The sequence below is a fragment of the Zeus faber genome (assembly GCF_960531495.2).
Source record: "Zeus faber genome assembly, chromosome: 9".
In the NCBI taxonomy this organism is placed as follows: domain Eukaryota; kingdom Metazoa; phylum Chordata; class Actinopteri; order Zeiformes; family Zeidae; genus Zeus; species Zeus faber.
Window position 1 is genome coordinate 6,558,522 of NC_137197.1, and position 22,547 is coordinate 6,581,068.

The 22,547-nt window shown below is 48.7% G+C and overlaps 1 protein-coding gene across 1 annotated transcript in view; it reads left to right on the plus strand.

Annotated features, from left to right (window-relative positions):
* The window catches only part of galnt17 (polypeptide N-acetylgalactosaminyltransferase 17), a gene marked incomplete at both ends in the record, with an annotated part of 17,298 nt that extends 1,068 nt beyond the window's left edge, over positions 1 to 16,230 (plus strand). The window contains 10 exons of the mRNA XM_080007390.1: positions 250 to 433; positions 4,706 to 4,872; positions 7,799 to 7,973; positions 8,597 to 8,794; positions 10,297 to 10,414; positions 11,350 to 11,535; positions 11,843 to 11,980; positions 13,622 to 13,717; positions 14,533 to 14,694; positions 16,096 to 16,230. Of these exons, the coding sequence (XP_079863516.1) occupies positions 250 to 433; positions 4,706 to 4,872; positions 7,799 to 7,973; positions 8,597 to 8,794; positions 10,297 to 10,414; positions 11,350 to 11,535; positions 11,843 to 11,980; positions 13,622 to 13,717; positions 14,533 to 14,694; positions 16,096 to 16,230 (1,559 nt within the window). The remainder of the gene's footprint in view (positions 1 to 249; positions 434 to 4,705; positions 4,873 to 7,798; positions 7,974 to 8,596; positions 8,795 to 10,296; positions 10,415 to 11,349; positions 11,536 to 11,842; positions 11,981 to 13,621; positions 13,718 to 14,532; positions 14,695 to 16,095) is intronic.
* Between the last annotated feature and the right edge of the window lie 6,317 nt (positions 16,231 to 22,547).

Consider the following 22,547-nt stretch of genomic DNA (forward strand, 5'->3'; position numbering starts at 1 on the left):
GAGAACACTGTGCGTGTGATCTACCATATTATCAAATATTAATATGCTGTATGGAAACTTATAATCAACACCCTCATCTATGACATCATAAAATCTGCCCCCTGTTCTGTGGCTCCGACGGTGGCGGCGTCACATCTCAGAGCTCAGGAGCTTCCTCCCTAAAAGAGGAGCGACCGAGCCCGATATACGTGTGCGATCAACGTGTTGGTCTGATGTTTGTCGCCCCGCCCCCCGTCTGCTCCTCCCCAGGTCTGTCCAAGTCGCTGGGTCTGATCGAGGGCTTTGGGGGCAGGGGTAAGGGAGGCCTCGCCGCCACGCTGTCCCCGGCCGAGGAGAGCGACGCCAAATACCTGAGGGAGAAGTACGGCTACAACGCCTTCCTCAGCGACAAAATCTCCCTGGATCGGACCATTCCGGACCATCGTCCCAGCAAGTGAGTCGATGAGCAGCTCCCGGGCCGCCCCTCGACAGAGCTCCGGCCTTATATTTAGAAAGTTGAAAGGAGGAAAACTCATCTCCTTTCGTGGTTGCGCACGTCACCCTCCATTCTCGTTTCGGTCTGTCCGTTTTGCCTCTCGTTAGCTCTCCCTCCCTCTCTCTTTCCGTTCCCCTTTTATTTCTCTCTTTGTCGTCTCGTTCGCGATGAAGCTGCACAATCGGATCATCAATATGCATGCATAGGCAAACACAGACACACACGCACACGCACACACTGGACACACACACACGCACGCACGCACACGCACACACACACACACACACACACACACACACACACACACACACACACACACATATGCAAGAACATGCTTGTGCACTGTATTTGCAGGTGTAAATTGTTTGTACTATGCAACTGTGTTTTTGTGCATTCTGTCAACATACTAATATCTAACAGACATACAATAAACAATAAGCCTAGTATAGTACATGTATAGTATACATTTGTATAGTATATATTTGATGTAACCTGTCCATTGAAATGCATCACTTCACATAAATTCCCAACTCTGCCCCAGTGCTGGTTAAAGGATAGGTTCGGTATTCCTCAACCCAGGTATTGACTTTCATGAACTCAAGAATTTGTCATTTGTGAGGAAATTTCAGTAATTTCAGTGAAATAATCTGAAATGCTGTTCACACGAAATATTACCTTTCATTAGTGATGTGTAGAAAAAAAATATATAAAATTTATATCCATATCGATATTTTTGCCAGATGAGAATTTGATACACCGGCGTGAAGGCTAGGGTATTGGAAAACCTGTAGTTGAATCCACCCCACATGGACGTCCACATTCAAGCCGACTCGGATGCCTCTCGGTTGGACTGACTGAGCCGTAATCACGCTGCCTTCTTTTCGGAAGCTTTTTGTTTTTGTCCTTGTCGAAAAGAAACCGTTCAAATCAAAAAGCATTTGTTCCATCGCATCAAACCAGAGTGAAGTTCATTGGCACTGCTGGGATCCAAGTGACCCCGTTTGGCTTTGTAGGACGCCTTTGTGTTCGCGGAACTACATTTATTATTCATGGTAATGTACAATCGAACACTTGATAAGGTTCAGCGAGGACTTTTCTACACAATATGAATATGTGGCTTCCCATTTTCCGATAAGCGCACTTATAATTTATTTTCGGAGGCTTCGGGCGCCTCACCCGGTTTGATGATCTAATGTCGACGAATCACGAATCTACTGTACGTGCTGCTGCTGATGTTGGTGAAAACATGGTCTGTGTGCCGGGCTCGGATGTGGAAACATTGGTGGGCGTTGGTGGGAGCGAGGACGCCGTCGCCGAGGTCTGATGAGTACTTTAGTGTGGGCCAGAAGACCCCAGGGGGAGAGAGAGAGAGAGAGAGAGAGAGAGAGAGAGAGAGAGAGAGAGAGAGAGAGAGAGAGAGAGAGAGAAAGAGTGAGGGGGAGAGAGAGAGGGGGAGATAGAGAGAGAGGGGGAGAGAGAGGGAGAGCGAGAGAGAGAGAGAGAGAGAAAGAGAGGGGGGGTAGAGAGAAAGAGAGGGGGGTTAGAGAGAAAGAGAGGAAGAGAGAGTGATGGGGAGAGAGGGAGAGAGAAAGAGAGAGGGGGAGAGAGAGGGAGAGAGAGGGAGAGAAAGAGAGAGGGGGAGGGAGAGGGAGAGAGAGGGAGAGCAAGAGAGAGAGGGGGGGGGAGAGAGAGACAGAGGGGGAGAGAGAGGGAGAGAGAGAAGGGGGGAGGGAGAGAAAGAGGGAGAGAGAGAGGGAGAGAGAAAGAGTGAGGGGGAGAGAGAGGGGGGAGAGAGACAGAGGGGGGAGAGAGAGGGAGAGAGAGAGAGGGAGAGAGAGAAGAGGGGGAGGGAGAGAAAGAAGGAGAGAGGGAGAGAGAAAAAGAGAGGGGGAGAGAGAGAGAGAGAAGGTGTGCAGAATTTGCTTGCGGGGCTGAGGGGAGTGACCACGTTATTTTCAGAGGTTTTCACGTGCGAGGCCTTATTTGTGCAAAACGTGTTTAAAGATCGCTACAAAGAGTCGCCCCGGGGTATAAATAACTTCATTTATTCATCCATGCATAATGTAATAACATTTTACGTTTCAACTCAAGGTTCTTGATGTAAAATGCAACGCAAAGGAGGCGTGAGTTGGTATCTTACCACTGACGACGTCGAGTCCGTGCGCTCGAATAGGACGCGAGGATTGCGGCACGCGGTCGACACGCTTTGCAAACACCGCGCGCCAGGCCGGCCGGCGTATCCCACAAAGCATCGCGGGGACAAGACGCGGGGACAAGACGCGGGCTCGCCCGCGGCCTCGTCATCACGCGCCCTCGCCGTGCGCACGCATGCGCCTGAAGGGCCGCGTCCGAAAGGACGTGGTTCACGTCGGGGGTGCGGACGTGGCACGTCACCCCTTCTTTCCCTCCGCGTTGACAACAGCTGTCCCGTATCCGGGCCTCTCCTCACATTTCGGGCCGCGCTGCCTGACCGCAGCCGCTCCGCAGCGGCTGAGCGGTCTGTGATGGACACAGATGACTTGGAGGGGCGGAGGGGACGTTGACGTCGTGTTCCCGCGCTATCAGCGGAGCAGAATTTCAGACGACCCCGGAACACTGTGCGGGATTTTGCAGCATTTATAACGTGTTGGAAACCGTCTGTCGCTAAAACAGAAGCGTCCTCCCTCAGCTCCTCTGCCTCTGGGACCCAATTTGGGGCCGGAGCCGCGTGTTCTGCAGATCCTGGGTCGGTCCTGTGGCGTTATTGTTGTTGTTGTGAAGCTGAGGACTGAGCTGCCGTGATTATTTCCGTCCCCTGAGAGGCGTGGGGAAATCGAGATGCGGATGTCGGCGAGATACTTGGAAAAGCACTCCCCATTTATGTTTTTTTTTTGTGTTGTTTTCATTGTTTTCAGGAAGTTACTTTCGGAGCACACAACGACCAAAGCAATTAGCCGATTGCTTCGGTTTTAAAGCTTTGAAGAAAAACCTACCTTAAGTAATTTCCCCCTGGGATTATTAAAGTATTTCTGATTCTGATTCTGATTCTGATTCCGACAGATAGATAGCCGTGAGGCCTATGTATCCTATTTGAACTAGAACCGCTTGGACGCCGTTTCAATGCATAGTCTTTCCTGAAGTTCAGCACGAGAGGCAGAGTGCGAAAACACCGCTGCGACGCCTCAAATCCAAACGTCCGGCTCTACCCAGTGATTTTGTAGTTTTCCCAAGAAGTTTGAGAAGCAAATGCGGCTCAGCGGAACAGAACAGATTTTGACTTGATGCTCGGTATATTAGGTATTCCTCAGGCAACGTCACAGGTCATTTTGTCTTGCATTACTGGAGGGAAATGGATGTTTACAAGCTTTAATCATAATTAAGTGGTGAATTGCATTCCCGGATATTTTGTTTCCAGCGCGGGGTTGCGGGGAGTGATCTTGTATTTACGACCACTTTCACATTTTAATTGACGGTCAATTTTCATGAAAGTACCTTTTTAAGGAGAGGTTGTGGACGGCGTGGAATTTCTGAAATGACGATCAATAATACTAATAAAATGAAGAAGAAACTAGAGTCCAAATATGACTCCAAAGAGTTCACGAGCTTGGAGCTTGTGGCTCCTCTTTTCCCTCTCATGGAGAATGGGATGGAGAATCTAATCAACGTGTGTACTGTCGTAAAGATCGTCCTCCAATTTGGGGTACAGGACACACACAAAAACAAAAACAAAGAAAAAAAACAGCATCATCATCACCCACAAACAATAGTAAAAAAATAAAAAGAATAAATGAATAAAAAAGGATTACGACTGCGCAGGGAGAGACTCGCGCTCGGCTTCCCTCCCCGCGGAGGCAGCTTGGTGCGCCACGATAACGACCCGAGCCGAGCGGAGCGGAGCCACGCCCGGGACTCAGGGTCCACGGAACAAACCAACGAGTGAAAGAGGGTTTAACCGGCTCCTTACGGGGAACTCACTTTGTTCCGTTACATAAGAGGGGGCTGTTTTGGCATTCTAACAACCGTCGCTTTATTTGTCACGTGCGTGCGGGGACAGTATATAATCTGAAACATGCCTTCCCCGAGGAGGCGTCGACCCAGCCAAGGGCAAAGAGGATTTAAAAAAAACCCCAAAAAAACACCCCCCACGGATCTGCCGTGGGGGGTGTTTTGTTTACTTTTGTGTTTTGTGTTCTGTTTACTGCAACAACATGACGATAAGCCGCCGTTACGTCTTTCCTTCCCCGCGCCCAGATGCAAGAAGTTCAGCTTCCCCAGGGATCTTCCCCAGATCTCCCTCATCTTCATCTTCGTCAACGAGGCGCTGTCCGTGATCCTCCGCTCCGTCCACTCGGCCGTCAATCACACGCCGGCTCACCTGCTCAAAGAGATCATCCTGGTGGACGACAACAGCGACGACGGTAAGTGGAATTCCCAAATTCCCAAAGCTCGGGTCTCCCTCTCTGATGACTCACTTGTCTTCCGGTCGGATACCGCGCGTGGAAGCCGCTGGGGGGGGGGGGGCTTTGCACATCGCTCTGTTCCAAAGTCAAAGGAGAAACCGGAGAAAATGGTTCAAAGCCTTTGCAGTAATCGGTAATTATTTAATTAATAAACTGTAAATTATTTACAAGTCACGTAGTGAGACTCAAGGGTATACATTTTGCGATATTTAGGAACGGACCAAATGCCAGTATGCACGTGCCGTCGAAAACGCACCGAGGAATCGAAATGGGCGCGAACAAACGGTCTTGCAGGGGGGACTAGTCTGCCGTGGGGGTCGTGCTTGACTGGCGGAGATCACCGGGCGTCATCTGCGCAACAACGATAATTAAGAAGTGTTGCCGATGGACACCGGGAACGCCGTGTTAGACTAATAAGACGAGAGCCAGATAAGAGCTGGTTCCAGCCCCGACGCCCGTTGCTCCGGAGGGAAACGCCCGGTCGCAGTTACGGCTGCACCGGCTGCTCCCGCAGAACTGTTTCGTGTGATGCGGGGGGGGGGAGCTTTCCCGCTGTTGCCGAGGCAACGGAATGTGGCCCCGGCGACCGGCGGCGGAAGGCCTTCGCCGGGCGTGTGGAGAAGTGGAAGGGGGCGGGATGGACGCCGCCTGCGTCTTACTTATTAGGCGGCGCCTCCAGGCCGAGCGCTGTGAGAAGAAGGGTTGGGGAGAGCTGTGGCGAGGGGAGGGGAGGAGAGGAGACGCAGGGAGAGAGAGAGAGAGAGAGAGAGAGAGAGAGAGCGAGAGGAAGGAAGGACAGTCGGGGGCGAGGAGGATCGCAGGGGGGGGGGGGGGGGGCGAGGAAAGATGGGACGAAACGATAGCGGCGGGGGGGACAGACAGAAGGAGGGAGGGACGGAGCGCGAGCAGGGGAGAGGAGAGGGTGGGAGAGGGGCGCAGAGATGGAGGAGAGCGAAGGGGATTGAAGGAGCAGAGAGGGCAGAGGAAGGGAAAATAGGTGGAGCGAAAAGGAGCGAGCGAGGGAGGAGGAGGCCTGCAGTGGGGCGAGGGCAACGTTGGCTATTAGTGTAAGTAAAAGGCTGATGGAGAGAGAGAGGGAGAGAGAGGGAGCGAGAGGGAGGGGGGAGAGAGAGAGGGAGGGAGAGGGAGGGGGGAGAGAGAGAGGGAGGGAGGAAGGGAGAGAGAGAGAGAGAGAGAGAGAGAGAGGGCCTTAAAAATCAGGTCAGAAAGAAGGATGGAGAAAAGAAGGGAAAGGCAAAATGTAGAACAGGCAGAGTTGGAGAGTTGTTAGAAAGAAAGAGATGCTATGGGGAGAAGGAGAGGATGGAGAAGGAGAAGGAGACTTTGACTTTTAAGGTTCCTTTATTTGTAGTAAGTCATGTCACAACAGCAAGGAGAGGATGGAGAAGGAGAATGAGATGGAGAATGAGAGGATGGAGAAGGAGAAGGAGGTGATGGAGAAGGAGAACAAGAGTAAAAGAAGACATGATCCTCTCTGCCTCCGCCGCTGCTCCTGCTTCTCCTGCAGCTCCTCCTCCCTCACTGCGAGGTGTGCAAAGCGCTGGTTCCCTCCCGTGGCTCCGCCCTCGCCAGGCCGTCGTCAAAATGTGACGTGTGGGCAAAATTTTTTTATTTGCCAGCGACGTCGACGATGACGTCACGGACAGCGATGACGTCACGGACAACGATGTCATCCCTCTCCTGGAAAAGAGCGGGCGCCGCGCCCTGAAGACGGCTTCACCGCGGGTCTGTCAGTTTGTTGCGCCCGTCGCTGTGTTTGTGAACAGTATTTCAAAAGGCACCAAAGGGATCTCCATTGAAGTGGCGTGGATCCCCACGTGGTGAGAGAGGGCCGGGGACCCTGTTTTGAGGTGGATCCCAGATCTGCGTCCGGACGCTGGGCTGGCTTCCCTTCGCCCGCCCGCCTGCACCCTGCACAGATTGGTTGCTGCGGGGGATGCTCTCACTTCCCAAATGGGATTTTGGTTTCCTTGGCAGAGGTCTGAACTCTGATTGCTTTCGAGCTGGAAATATGTTTTAAGAGTATGAGTTTGTTTCTGTGTGTGTGTGTGTGTGTGTGTGTGTGTGTGTGTGTGTGTGTGTGTGTGTGTGTGCGTGTGTGTGCGTGCGTGCGTGTGTGTAGAACCAAATTCGTAAGGGAGAGAACAAGGGAGTCAACAAGAGACGGAGAAGCCTGTGAGCATGTGAAATGAGTTATATCAGAGGGAGCTTTTGTACGTGTTTGTGGTGGTGGCGGCGGTATATGTGCAACGTGGGTGTGTGTGTGTGTGTGTGTGTGTGTGTGTGCGCGCGCACGCACGTGCACACGCTGTGCACGCGCTGCGCACAGGAAGGAGCGCAGGGAGTGTTTGGATCCGAGTGGAGAGGCCTGATCACTTGAGCATGAGATCAAAGGTGGATCAGCTGCCACTGTTCCAGCGAAGCGCACACTCCCTTTGGATTTGCTTGGAGGCTGCTGCAACGCAACCCCGACACCACTGGGTACAGGGATTCATTTCATGTTCTTCTGTGTGTGTGTGTGTGTGTGTGTGTGTGTGTGTGTGTGTGTGTGTGTGTGTGTGTGTGTGTGTGTGTGTGTGTGTGTGTGTGTGTGTGTGTGTGTGTGTGTGTGTGTGTGTGTGTGTGTGTGTGTGTGTGTGTGTGTGTGTGTGTGTGTGCGCGTGTGTGTGTGTGTGCGCGTGCGTGTGAGGATGAATGTCTGATGTGTGTGTGTGTGTTTGGGATAGAACGTCTACATATGCTTGTAAGTGAATGTAAATTCATGCTTTGTGTGTGTTTCTATGTTCAAGCGTGTGCCAAATATGGACTATATTTTCATATATATATATATTTATACACACCGTGTACATCTTGTGTGCAATAGAGCAGCTGAAGGGGCCCCTGGAGGAGTACGTGAACAAGCGCTACCCGGGCCTGGTGAAGATTGTCAGGAACCACAAGCGAGAGGGCCTGATTCGCGCTCGGATCGAGGGCTGGAAGGTGGCGAGTGCCGAGGTCACCGGGTTCTTTGACGCCCACGTGGAGTTCACGCCGTCCTGGTGAGCGCTACCGCCATCCCCACGGATTAAAAGAAACACACGGGGGGGGGGTTGGAATTAAATCTCACTGGATGACGGGGGGGGACCGGGGCCCGCGGCGGCTGCGCGACGTGCTGCTCTTGCGTCATCTCCTGGAGCTGTTTAAGGAGATGACAGACGACCAGTCAGCACCTTCCCCAAAGGAACAAAATTGCAAAAAATAAAATAAAAAACGCGTTGCGTTTGTAGCTTTAACGGTAGAAGAAAATGCTTTTTTCTTTCATGCTCAACTGTTTGCTGGCCCAGCAAATTCAAATCGAGTTTTGGAGATAATACCTTCAAATGCATCAGAAAGTGGAAGCGCACCACGGGAGAGCCACTGATCGGCTGACACCACCTCCCAGCATGCAGTGCGTGGCCGTAAGATCAGCCTGGTCCAAACCAACTGGATCCGTTTTAAAGTCAGTCACAGATTCAAACGGAATGACGAATAATTTGGAACAACGTGGAAAGACGAGAGCGGAGATCTTAACATTAGTCTTATATTGAACAAATGTGTGTGTGTGTGTGTGTGCGCGCACACACACACACGGTACACGGGTATATACACAGGGGATGCATGACCGTGCGTGTGTGTCCGTCAGGGCCGAGCCGGTGCTGGCCAGGATCAAAGAGGACCACAAGAGGATCATCTTGCCGTCCATCGACAACATCAAGCACGACACCTTCGAGCTGGAGCGCTACGAGAACTCGGGCCACGGCTACAACTGGGAGCTGTGGTGCATGTACATCAACCCCCCGAAACGGTGGTGGGACGAGGGGGACACCTCAGCGCCCATCAGGTACGGCAGGGGCGCCGCTCTTTTGAAAACCCGACGCCCTCGCACGGCGGCTGTACGGGGGTAATATCTCATGAGGATAAGATAAGGAGCCGGGGCAGCCCCTCAGAGCCGCCGCAGCCCTCCGTTGTTTTGTCCACGTCCAAGCTTCTTGACGCAGGGTGAGGAGGTTGAAAGACAAACAGACTCCAGGAGGTTTGGCCTCCGGCGCCTCCCTCCCAGTCTCTACCGGTCTTGTAGTGTGAACGCAGACACGCGACGCCATACGTTCAGACCGCCGGTAAAAGCTCCCGGACGTGACCCAGATCTGATTATTCAGGCCGCAATCGGATCTTTTTCGGCGTCGATCGGGGACGCCCGCCCCTCCTAGATCCAATACGTATCCAGTCACTTCTTGTTTTCAATCGGCCGACCGCCGTCTGATGTCTGCAGGAAATGTTGCCCGCGGTTAGGGTTTGGATTTGGATTTTGGTCTGTCTTGTGTTTATACGTTCAGAGTCCTAGCACCGCTCGGATTCCCGGGTGATCGTCGTTTTGAAAATCACGATGGGTTAGTTCAAACGCAAAAACCTCGGATGAGGAAAAAAAACAACAAACACTGAGCGTTGCTCCCGGCAGCGGGAACTGTCTGTTCACCGACTGCTGCTTTGTCTCACAAATAAAAATGCAAGGCTCGCTGGGAGAGCAACAGGGGACGTAGCCTATATATCCACTGCTTAAAACAAACAAGTGAGGATCGCTCCCTCACACACACACACACACACACATACACACGCACGCACGCACGCACGCACACACACACACGTACACTTTTACACACACACACATACACACACATACATAGGCAGACAGACACACACACACACACACACATACGTATACACACATAGACAGACACACACACACACACACAAACACACACACACACACACACACACATACACATACATAGACACACACACACATACACACACACACGTACAAATATGCCTTTTTACGGCGCAGTTTTACAGAAAAACACACAAAAAAATGCGTTGGGGGGGGTGAATTGAATTGTTATATTTGGATGTTTAATCCCAATAAAAGTCTCTTCAATTGAAAAAGTATTTCATTTATACGTTGAGAGGATGATTCTTCCTCATAAGGTGTAAGCGTCAGGTGTAAGAGTATTACAGGCTCATACTAGGGTAGTATGGGTATTAAATTGATAAAAACACACAATGATCCTTATGCAGTATATACTATTATATACCATTATATAATAGTATATAACAGTATAATAATATATATAATAATATAATAGTATATAATAGTAAATAGTAGTATATAACACTATATAATAGTATATAATACTATACAACAGTATATAATACTATACAATAGTATATACTAGTATATAATAGAATATAATCAGTATATAATAGTATATAATAGTATATACTATCATATAATAGTATATAACAGTATATAATAGTATTTAACTCAGTGTCTTTCTCTCGGTGCAGGACGCCCGCCATGATCGGCTGCTCCTTCGTTGCCAACCGGGCGTATTTTGGAGAACTGGGGCTGCTCGACTCGGGCATGGACGTCTACGGCGGCGAGAACATCGAACTGGGGATCAGGGTTTGTGTGTCACCTCTTCCTCTTCCTCTTCCTCCCCCTCCCCCTCCACACCCTCCTCTTCCTCCCCTCAGCATCCTCCTCCTCTCCCTCCCCTCCTTCTCCTAGTCTTCTTCCTTCTCTTCCTCCTCCTCCGGGGGGGTCACCTTGGCAGGTTTCACCTGATAGATGAGACCCCGTTAGCGGTCCTGGGGGGTTTGGGCTCACATGGAGGGCACGGTGCTGAAAAGTGGGTCGTGTGTGTGTGTGTGTGTGTGTGTGTGTGTGTGTGTGTGTGTGGGTGGGTGGGTTGGGGAGGGGGTTTACGAGGTGTGGTTTTGTGCTCCCACTTCTCCCAATGCGTAGTCAATGGTGTAGAAATTGGTCTGAGAATCAAATCAAATTTTTTTTATTAATTTATAATTGCCATTTTTTCTGCGTGGGACTGAATTTTTGCTTCCACTCATTTCTTGTAAAGTATTTTTCACCTTCATTGTGATACTTATAACTTTATTATAATATTAATAGTAATACAGTCTAATCATAATAAACCTTGTTATCACCATCATAAGGTAACACTTTATTCATCCACGCTGGGACACTCAGGTGTTACAGCAGCAAAGAAACAGTGCAAACACAGTAAAGACAGAGATAAAAATGAGATGAATTAAAAGTAAAACACACGTCTACGTCTTAACAGGGAATAGCACGATGCAAACCACTGAAGACAATATGTGAAGTAAAGTACAGATATTACAAAGCAGCACTGTCGCAATAACATGCACTGATAGAACCAGTAAATATGCTGTTATAGTAAATATGTGTACGGACATATTGTGTAAATATACTGTATGATAGTAGTAATATAGTGAAACAATGATAACAGCTCTTAATATTTGCATTATTTCGAACTTTCTAATATGTTCTTTGGCGTTTCCTTGATTTTCCCGCCTGTGCAGGTGTGGCTGTGCGGTGGCAGCATGGAGGTGCTGCCTTGCTCGAGGGTCGCTCACATCGCCAGGATAAAGAAGCCGTACCACAGCAACATCGCCTTCCACATGCGCCGCAACGCGCTGCGCGTGGCCGAGGTGTGGATGGACGAGTACAAAACCAACGTCTACCTGGCGTGGAACATCCCCATGGAGGTAGGACGCCAGGGGAGCCCAAACCCACCGATCCTGAACCCACTGGGGGGGCTATGTAAAAAAAAGAAAACTGCTCCCAGATTGTACATTTATTTTAGTTTTTTATTTGAGGTTTAATTTTATCCCTGAGGTTTAACCGTTCCCCTCGCGGCTTCTCTAATAAACCACGTTCACACTGTGTGTGAAACGAACTCTGTCAATATTGCCGCCATCGTAGTACCTACGTATATGTGTGGTACGCCCAGAGTACATTTGACTGGAGACTGGGTTGTAAACATTAAAATAAACTTGTGTGCTTCTGCGCCAGAACCACGGCATCGACTACGGCGACGTGTCGGAGCGCGCGGCGCTGCGGAGGAGTCTGCAGTGCAGGAGCTTCCAGTGGTACCTGGACAACGTCTACCCAGAGATGAGACGCTACAACAACACGCTGTTCTACGGGGAGGTGAGACCCGAAGGGGGAGGAGGTGGAGGGGAGACCCTGGAGGGGGAGGAGGGGGAGGGGAGAACCTGGAGGGGGAGGTGGGTGAGGTGGGTGAGGTGGGTGAGGTGAGACCCAGGAGGGGAGGAGGGGGAGAGGAGACCCTGGAGGGGGAGGAGGGTGAGGGGAGACCCAGGAGGGGGAGGAGGGGGAGGGGAGAACCTGGAGGGGGAGGAGGTTGAGGTGGGTGAGGTGGGACCCAGGAGGGGGAGGAGGTTGAGGTAGGGGAGAAAGAGGAGGGTGAGGTGGGTGAGGTGGGACCCAGGAGGGGGAGGAGGTTGAGGTAGGGGAGAAAGAGGAGGGTGAGGTGAGACCCTGGAGGGTGAGGTGGGACCCTGGAGGGGGAGGAGGTTGAGGTAGGGGAGAAAGAGGAGGTTGAGGTGGGTGAGGTGGGACCCAGGAGGGGGAGGAGGTTGAGGTAGGGGAGAAAGAGGAGGGTGAGGTGGGTGAGGTGGGACCCAGGAGGGGGAGGAGGTTGAGGTAGGGGAGAAAGAGGAGGGTGAGGTGAGACCCTGGAGGGTGAGGTGGGACCCTGGAGGGGGAGGAGGTTGAGGTAGGGGAGAAAGAGGAGGTTGAGGTGGGTGAGGTGGGACCCAGGAGGGGGAGGAGGTTGAGGTAGGGGAGAAAGAGGAGGGTGAGGTGGGTGAGGTGGGACCCAGGAGGGGGAGGAGGTTGAGGTAGGGGAGAAAGAGGAGGTTGAGGTGGGTGAGGTGGGACCCAGGAGGGGGAGGAGGTTGAGGTAGGGGAGAAAGAGGAGGGTGAGGTGGGTGAGGTGGGACCCAGGAGGGGGAGGAGGTTGAGGTAGGGGAGAAAGAGGAGGGTGAGGTGAGACCCTGGAGGGTGAGGTGGGACCCTGGAGGGGGAGGAGGGTTATATTATTACCTACATTTAGACGTTGCCGTGGAGACGGCAGGAATAGACCGTGTAGGAAAAGACCAAACGTTGAATTGTATTTTGAAATCTGAGCTGAAATGTAAGAAAATAAAAAAAAGAGAAATTAAAACAACATCAGGTTGTTTTGAGCCAAGTCAGAATGAACCTGATGCTGATGGATGCGATCGATGCATTTTATTGTTTATTGACATGGCTGCAACATTAACCTGATTGTAACGCATGTTTTTACAAATATAATATGACATGATATAATATAATATAATATAATATAATATAATATAATATAATATAATATAATATGATGTGATATAATATAATATAATATAATATAATATAATATGATGTGATGTGATATAATATAATATAATATAATATGATGTGATGTGATATGATATAATATAATATAATATAATATAATATAATATAATATAATATAATATAATATAATATAATATAACATAATATAATATAATATGATGTGATATAATATAATATAATATAATATAATATAATATAATATAATATAATATAATATAATATGATGTGATATAATATAATATAATATAATATAATATAATAGCACAAGTAAAGCAGTAAAATGTGATGTTTTTCTGTTGTTTTTTTATAAATACTGTTGTGTGATTGTTTTATTTGTGCATGTGTGTATGTATTATTCTTTTTTATTAGTATTGACCAAAGGTTTTATTTTAGGTGCGTAACTCCAAGGTGAGCCACCTCTGCCTGGACCAGGGTGTGAGGGAGAACCACACGGCCACACTGCACCCGTGCCACGGCTGGGGCCCGCAGGTATTATATGTACTGGATATTATACTGTTGTTATACTGTTACCATATATACTATTATACTATACTGTATATATATATATATATATATATAAAATGCATTATCTCATGGCTTATTATTCTGTATGATTCAGTGTTAAATAACCCCAGCTAGTCATCAATCTCTATTGTATTTGGTTGTTGTATTTCATGACACCAGAGCTGTATCTTCAAATGTAGAGCTTAGATTGAGATAAAGATTTAGATTTAGATAAATGAACTACAACCTCAGTGGCTGTTGTTCAGACGACTATTATATCATGTAATGTAACACACTGTAATCTAAATTGACTCGGCACAAAACACGTTTACACACGTAGTTAAAGTCTTCGAAAACAGACAAACCACAACTAGAATAAAAACCTGGCCGTGTGTTTGGGGAGGAACGCCGTCAAGACACAAAGACGGGGAAGTTCAGTCAAAATAAATCCAGCGTGAATCCGGCGGCGCCATCGCACACCACACCCTGCAGAGTCACCCGCACACAAACACACCGAGGAGGATCGCAAACTACAGCCGAGCACCAGGAAGGGAAACAGGATCCTAATTTGGCTGAATTCATAAATCACTACCAAATATTTCCAAAATATCACATCTAGCGCTCCACTTTGGGTCATACCACAACCGGGGACAACTTCTACCGTTCGGATCCACCATCACCATCACTTTAGATCAAGGTGTTAAACCTCTATACTGTGAGGGAACCGGAAGAAATGCTTTAAAAAGACGCGTCGGGGGGCCGGTCCCCCGGGGGGCCGGTCCCCCTCTCCCCTCCCTCAGCTTGGACGCTACACCAAAGAGGGCCAGCTGTTCCTGGGTCCGCTGGGCAGCACGGGCGAGGACACCCGCTGCGTGGTGGACGACCGGCTCAGCCGCTTCCCGCAGCTCCTCAACTGCGACAAGGTGCCCGACGGGCGGCAGAAGAGCTGGCACTTCGCTCAGGTGAGGCCCCGCCTTCACGGGGAGGGGGGGGGGTGCGCTGCCCGCGCCGTGACCTCATCATCCCTTCATCTTCTTTTCATTTCTTTTTTAAGCTGTGCTGTCAGCATGCTGGACATACAACACAGAGTATTTGTTCCATTGCATCCAGGACAGGGTTGGTCTGCAAGTGGAGTTCAACTTCTCAACCTGCAGTGCAACTCTTCATTAATTCTTCAATCATCAAGAACTGCTGCAACAACTCTGTCCTGTGGACGACCTGTAGGATTACAAGAGCACAGCTTTTTGTTATAGAGAACCACCACCAACCCCCTTCTTTGGAGAACTATTTATCATGTTTGGGTCTATAAACAACTGATCACTACTCCAAGAGGGGGAGAATCACCACGGGTGAGACAAATAAACATAGAAACAAACAACGTTTACACAAAAACATGAACATTGGACGACAACATGTTCTGAAAAACAGAGTTAGTCAGGTCCAGGAAAACTAGAACTAGAACTGGTCACGTGGCCTCTTCCTGTCATAGTTATGGCAGCAAATGAGGGAGGAAAGGAGAAGGATGATACCAGGAGGGTGTGTGTGTGTGTGTGTGTGTGTGTGTGTGTGTGTGTGTGTGTGTGTGTGTGTGTGTGAGTGTGTGTGTGTGTGTGTGTGTGTGTGTGTGTGTGTGTGTGTGTGTGTGTGTGTGTGTGTGTGTGTGTGTGTGTGTGTGTGTGTGTGTGTGTAAGGTGTCCACCGGTGAGTGTACGTCACTTATCCCCATTGGTTTTGGTGTAGAAGGTTGGTGGGCCCCCAACTCCGCAGCCCTGTAGACACCCTACGGCTGCAGGAAAGCCCCGAGCACCCTGCACTGCGGCCACAGAAGACCCCCGGGCCCCCAGAGAAGCCAGAGGGCCGCGGAGCAACCCCCACGCCCAGCCCGAGGACCATGACCCAGTCCCAGGGAGCACGAGGAGACCCCGCACCCCAGGGGCGCACACGTACAACCAACCCCCGGGGGCAGGCACAAGACGCAGCCGCCCGCACAGGACCCGGGCCACGGACTGCAGGCCCGGATCCCGGCCCCACGGAGAAAGACCGACACCCCGGGCGAGCCGGCAGGACCTCATGCCCACCCACGCCCCGCACGAGGGGGAGGCCGGCCCCACCGCAGCCGACCAGACGCCCCACCCGGCCATCATCACTTCATCTTCATCACCCCTTCATCATCATCACCACCCGTGGAGCTTGTGTTTAGTGGAGTGAAGCGCTCGGGGAGAGCCACATCTGTCGCTTTGACACCCGGCTCCGCCCTCCTATCCTCCTCCTGTATGTCCGTGCCGCTTCGCTCCGTGGGGCCATATGTAACACGTAAACTCCCTCCCTCCCTCCCTCCCTCCCCGTCTCTCTCCCTCCGTCAGAACGAAGCGATGGTGAACCGAGCCACGGGACGCTGCCTGGAGGTGGTGCCGGCCAACGTCTACTTCGGCCACCTGCTGGTCCTGCAGCCCTGCTCGGGCCAGCGCTGGAGCATCAAGAACACCATGAGGCAGTAGGCCGCCCCCGCCCTCGCCCCCTGGAGGGACCCACCTCCCGCGGGGGGGGCGACGCGCGGCGAGGGAGCGAGCGGGTGAGGACACCGAGGGGCGGGGAGGGAGCCGACGTCGTCCCCGTCTCCCTCTCGGCGGCAGGAGACACTTTGCAGACTCGGCGCCTTTCAAAGAGCGCGCGGCGGCGGGGTTGAGACGAGGCTCCTTCGGCCTCCGTCCGCGCCCGCCGTGACCCCGCGACGGGCGGAGACACGGGCACAGGAGGCCGCGTTCCACGTCTGGGGGGGGGGGACAACAACAAAAAAAAACCTCAAAAAGAGAGTTTCGTGGTGCAGTGCTGAATTGGGAGCGGCGCCACGTTGGTCTTGTCCTTTTTTAGGTAGACGAGCGGAAGACGAACGATCCCACAGCAACGTGCACTGACCAGAGCACACCGCTCCATGTACCTGTTTGTTTGTCATGGATTATTACGGATTCCAGCGGCGGTTCTCAAGCCGTTCGACCCCTTTAGGAAAACAACGCATGACTTCTGGCTTTTCTGCTGCAAGTTTCTCCGTTCACACTTAGGCAACTTAAGAGATTTTTATTTGTGTTTTTAATTTTTTGTGTCCTCGTGTTGCTTGAAAGGCACTTCTAAATCAAAGTTATAATTGTTATTGTTATTATTATCTTTATTAGAGTTTTTTTGCTTCATTAATGACTCCAAACAGCGAAGTTAATTATTTTGGGAGGAAGAGGAATTTATTGCCAAAATATAGAATATTGATATGAATCGTACGATGGAGGCGTCTTTTTCTTCGTAATCTTTAAATGATGACGTCAGACACTCCAGGTTCAGAGCCACTGGGCTTGAATTTTAAATGTTGTTGAGATCGTTTGTTTGCTGCAGTATTCTTCTATTTGTTTTTTTGTTTTTTTTTTTTACTCAAAGCGTTCTGTAGCGGCATCTCGTAGCATGATTGTTCGTTTGGACGTGTGGAAAGGTCCGATTTTTTAGGATCGCCGACAATGTAAAGTGAATTATTTGTACCGAGTGTCAGACTGCAACTAGAAGCACTTTGTTTGACAGTGTCACGCAAACTATTGGAATATGCACAAAAATGCCTGGAAATGTCAACTTACCGAGATGCGTATGATGTCAAATATTTCGATAATTCAGCGTCGTTGGTGGGATTTTTTTCCACAGGTTTGTCTTCCAATCAACTACTGCATTCCCAGCTGTGTTTGTGTTGTCACGTTCGGGAAAACGGTAAAATGGATGCATCCTCCTCCTTCAGTGTGGCTCGAGTTTTGATTCCAAAATTAGATATCTGTGAGATGTGAATTTGAATACCTAATTTTACAGGTTTTACCAGAGAAGCCTGCCATGGACTACCTTGAGGAATTATCCTGTGGCGTTGGATTGCAAAATAAGTGTTATTTTTTTTATACTGACTCATATCAAATGGGAGACATTTTGCAGTAGGGTTATTTATCTTTTCTGGGATGTTCAGAAAAGTCCTTAACACTCTTGATTGTTTTTTTTCCATTTTTCTCAACATTGATTGTGACATAATAAAATGTATTCAATCATGTGTGTGGCCCTTTCCTTTACAAAAATATGAAATATATATTTTTGTATTATAACAATTTAGATGATACACAATGATTAGATGATGATAATAATAATTATCATTCATAGTAATAGTGCCAATGTTTTGAGAAATGTCAATAATTCAGAATTTCAATAGAACTCGTAGGAATAGTTTCACAGTATTGGATTCTGGAAACAAGCCACGCTCTGTTTAATTGAATTAAATTTAATTGAAGAGAGCAAACTCATTACAAAAAAAACAAATTAAACATTTCAGAAAACAGGAAAACAGGATTTGAGACTTGCACTTATCAATTTGTCATAAATAAAATGCCATACGGGTATATGTCATTTAATTTAAGTGCATCTCCCAATGTACTGCAAATCCTCTAATTGCTCAGCGTCCCTATTTACCCACTTTGATGAAGCTCTGGAAAAGCTAAATAATGGAAAGATGTGAATTAAACACCGCGATTGCCGCCCAGAGCAGGGTTCTGATTCTGGGAGAGGATGGAGCCATCCCAGAATACTAATCACTGTTTAAACAAGGAGTGCAGCTGAGGCGAGGAGAGAAGCTGCTCTGTTCCCTGACAAGAGGCAGAAGTTTACAGGATCATCCGGTTATTACACTCATTTGGTTGCAAGCCGTCCAAGCAATACAGTGATGTACGATGTATGTATATAAATCAGAAATGATTCCAGTAGAGAGGGATTAAATGTTTGAATTCAATGTTAATAAGTGATTTCTGCTGTATTTGACCTGAAGGGGTATTTGCAATGACAATATTAATGCGCTGAATAAGCAGTTTTCCTCCTGAGTATGTTGCTGATAGGATCACAGGATGTCATGTGACTCCTCCTGAACAAAACACAGAAAACCCAACCTATCGGGGTGCGTGCTGTCAGGGCTACACAGGGGTTCCCAATTTCTTCTCCCTAGGAGACCCCCCCCAAAAAAATCAAGCCTGGCCCAATCTGAAACCCCGAAATGTTAAAGACGCAGTAATATTTTGTATTCATGTATTTCCTAGTGGTTTGCGATAGTTTTTGCCAGACTTGGTTATATTTTCGTAGTGTTTTCAGACTTGGTTATATTTTCATAGTGTAGACTAGGGCACTCAATACATTACAACATATAGTCATGGATTTGGTAACAATTTACATATGAACTAATACGAGTGTGTTATGTTACTATAAATATTTGCCTATTGGTTATTGGAAAGATATGCCTCGGAGTGTTGGGACTCGCTGCAGCACGTCACTGTACAATGTGGGGGAGAGCTTCAGTTAAAATTCATCAAATGTTCAGTAAGTAAAGTAAAGCTGATCTGATCTGGTCCTGGAGGAGGTGTTTCGCGGTCTCGTACTGGCTCGCTGTCTCTCCAACGAGATGAGCGTTGCATGTGAGTACATCTGGTCAAATCAAAGTAAAAGTTCTCTTTTTAATAACTGACAGGACAACTTGGCATGCGGTGGTTCTCCTGCCTCATGAGCTCGCTGTATTTAGAGCACATGTTTGTTGTGTTTCTGCCTTTATTCAATTGTTGGTTCCTGTCACTGTTGATAGCGCAACCTATAAAATGTGACTATATTGTGAGCGTCCCATTTTGAAAAAGGAGGTTTAATGTTTTTTTTTAGGGATTGATCGTTTACCCCATTGGACTGCATTGAAGCAAGTTTGGGAACCAACAAAAGGCCCGGGTTGAAAAGCAGTCAACCTATTTTTTTACTACAATTCCCATGTAAATCATCTGAATGACGTCAGGACGGTTTTCCGTCTGTGGTGAGTTTTTTATTTTTTCAACCTTTTTTGCCGTTTCAAGGCACCACGGCCGCCCTGTAGCTTTAACTCATAAACTCATTTAACTCGTAATAAAAACTGGATCCTGTATATTGGAATTTAAATCCCAGGCGCGGTTTATTTTCAAAGTGGCGCGTCCCTTACTCACCAAGACCTATGACCATAAATTACAGAAATTCATCAGAATACCAGATATACCACAGAAATATAAAAGACAAAAAAAATTATGCTTTTTATTTTTTTTCTACAAAAAGCTGTTTTATTGCATCAATGCTTCATCCTTTTACTTTTGTACATAACTCATTATTTACAGATTCATAATTATATATACCTTTAATAAATATTACAACTTAAATTCTACCGCTTCTAGTCTACATGTTAAAATCTGGTACATGCAAAGTATGTGTATGTGCTTATCTATCAGCTATAATTTTATATTATCTATGTACAATGTGATACAGCAACATGTGGATTGAACCACGACGCTACTGACGGAGGTTCTGCCATTTACCATCGCACATCTAGGACATGCATCCATGAGGCCACAACACAGCGCATCTGTAACCATCCCTTCAAGGTACGATGAGTGGTTTTAACTGCTCCCTTTGTCCCTTTTTGCAGGTAGTGTCAAACATGTGAAATCCTTCCGTTGGTCTCATTTGCTACTGTCAGTTCTACCGCTAGGTGCATCAGAACAACAACAAAAAAAAACCCCACCTCCTTGTAGTTTCCTTAAGTCTTCAAAAGGTTGTTTTTCCCGAGAGAGGGATCCGAGGACGGTCTGCTTTTAGAATAGAGCTATAACTGCAGTAAATTAGATTTGTGACCACCAAAAACTTCCTGATTGGCGGCTTATAAATATAAAAATAAAACTTGATCAGTGTGACTGACTACTTTTTCAGAGTTTCACAGAATGTAGGCTACTATATAGAGAGACTCGACATGGAAACGTCTCTGAATCAACTGAATCAAACCTCTCACAGGTCAAAAGTCAAAAGCTTTTCTGCCACAGGCGAGAAATCTATTCCTATAAATACATTTTGTCGAAATATGTGTCCACATACGAGTGCTTCACCACCCATCACCCTGGCAGATGAAATCCAGTGAGATAAAATCCTACATTTATTTTAACATTACAGGTGACAGAGACCAGACAAATTAAAGAGGAGGTGATAATCTTCCTGCTCACACTGATAATGCGAAAAAAACAAAAAACAAACATAATACAAACTAAATACAGACATGAACGAGAAACCTTCACGACGCGTCAATTCAAGAAATGTTCATTCTTCAAACAGTTCCCATTCCAGCCGCTAGATGGCACTACCGCCCAAACCTACAACATCTCTTGTTCTGGTGGGATGGATGAAGTTCAGTGCGGAGGAAAAAGTAAATAAAAAAAGTCAACAAAACATAATAGAGAAAAAAAAAAAAACAAATCCAAAAAACATCACAGGCAGCCCTGTCCAGAACATGGCTCATTGTCCTAGTGCTTCCACGCTGGAACAGAGAAGACGTCTCGGCGTTGATCTATGGCTTCGGCGAGAGGGTGGAGCGAACGGGGGAGGGGGGCGGGGCTTCAGGGGTGGTGTTCCTCCGGTCTGCTCCCTGGCGCCTCTCTGCCCGGTGCGGCGGAGCGCACGGACATTCATGCACGTACAACTAGGGACGCGGCGCTACCACGTGGACACTGCGAACTGGAAGCAATGGCCGATACCGAGGGCCGATCCGACCCGATTCTTCCACCGGACAGCCTGCTTGGACTGAGCGCAAGGATCGACAAATGACCAATATTTACCCGTCAGAGTCATCGGAAAAGCAGAAAATCAAGTGGCTTGTTATGGCTCTTGGTAACAGCTCCGTGTTTCCGTATTTCAGCCGAGTGTCGGACCGATATGCCAAAGCGGTCCCCTACGTAGAACAACACTGTACATGGCTAACGTACACCGACACGCGGACACATGGTTACAGGGTTTAGTTATTTACAGATGACGCAGATGAGATAGCATGCAGTAGTTATCACGGGTGTTCCATTTTTTTTCCCAGACCCCCCCCCGAAAAAAAACACGTCGGGTGTTTAACGTGTGGAAACGAGTCAGTGCAGGAGTTCACAGCGGCCTCAGCCGGCGGCGCCGCGTGGCGCAGAGACGGTACGGTAGAGCTCTCGCGGCCGGGAAGCCTCCGCTCACACCTCCAGAAGAACCGGCACAGAACCACTCGCTGCCTTTCCGAGTTGGCCCCGGCGGACGGGGGAAGAGCTTCTCTGCGACGGGCGGAGGGGGAACGTCGGCTAAAAAGGCTTCCCCCGGGGACAGATGGTTCCCCAAAACCCGGGACCTACACAGACTCCTCCACGTCGGAATATTACCCCTGGGAATTGCCAAACAACGACTAGAAGGTCCGGTACGGCTGAAGTGGTCGTCGGGGCGGGTCTGCCTGTCCGGACGCGGGTGATTTAAGCTTGAGACGGTGGAGCGCTTGTTCCAGCTCCGGAGACACAAGTACTTCCTCCAGGAACTACAAAAAAATAAAAAATAAAATAATAATAATAATAATAATAATAATAATAAAGGGGCAATTACTCCCTTGCCACTGGAGCTCCGCCTCGCCTCTCCCAGACTCCCAGTGGGCGGGCGAGCAGCGCACGGGGGGGGGGGGGGGCGCGCCCTTCGTCCTCTTTGTGTTTTTTCTGCTGGGGGCGAGCGGCGTCTCGGCTCCTCTGCCGCGGCCGCGCTGTTTGTTATTGCATCAGGGAAGCAAAGACGACAGAGTTTAATGCGGAAAAAAAGTCAGCCCTTGAGTGTCCCTGTCGGATTAAAGGGGGAGGGGTTCGATCCCCTCATGCTGGCTTCTCGGTTGGATGGGACGAGGGAGGCGGCGGTGAAGGTGGGGGCGGGGGCGGGGGCAGGGGGAGTCCTCGTTCGTTAAAAAAACAAAAAACAAACCCAA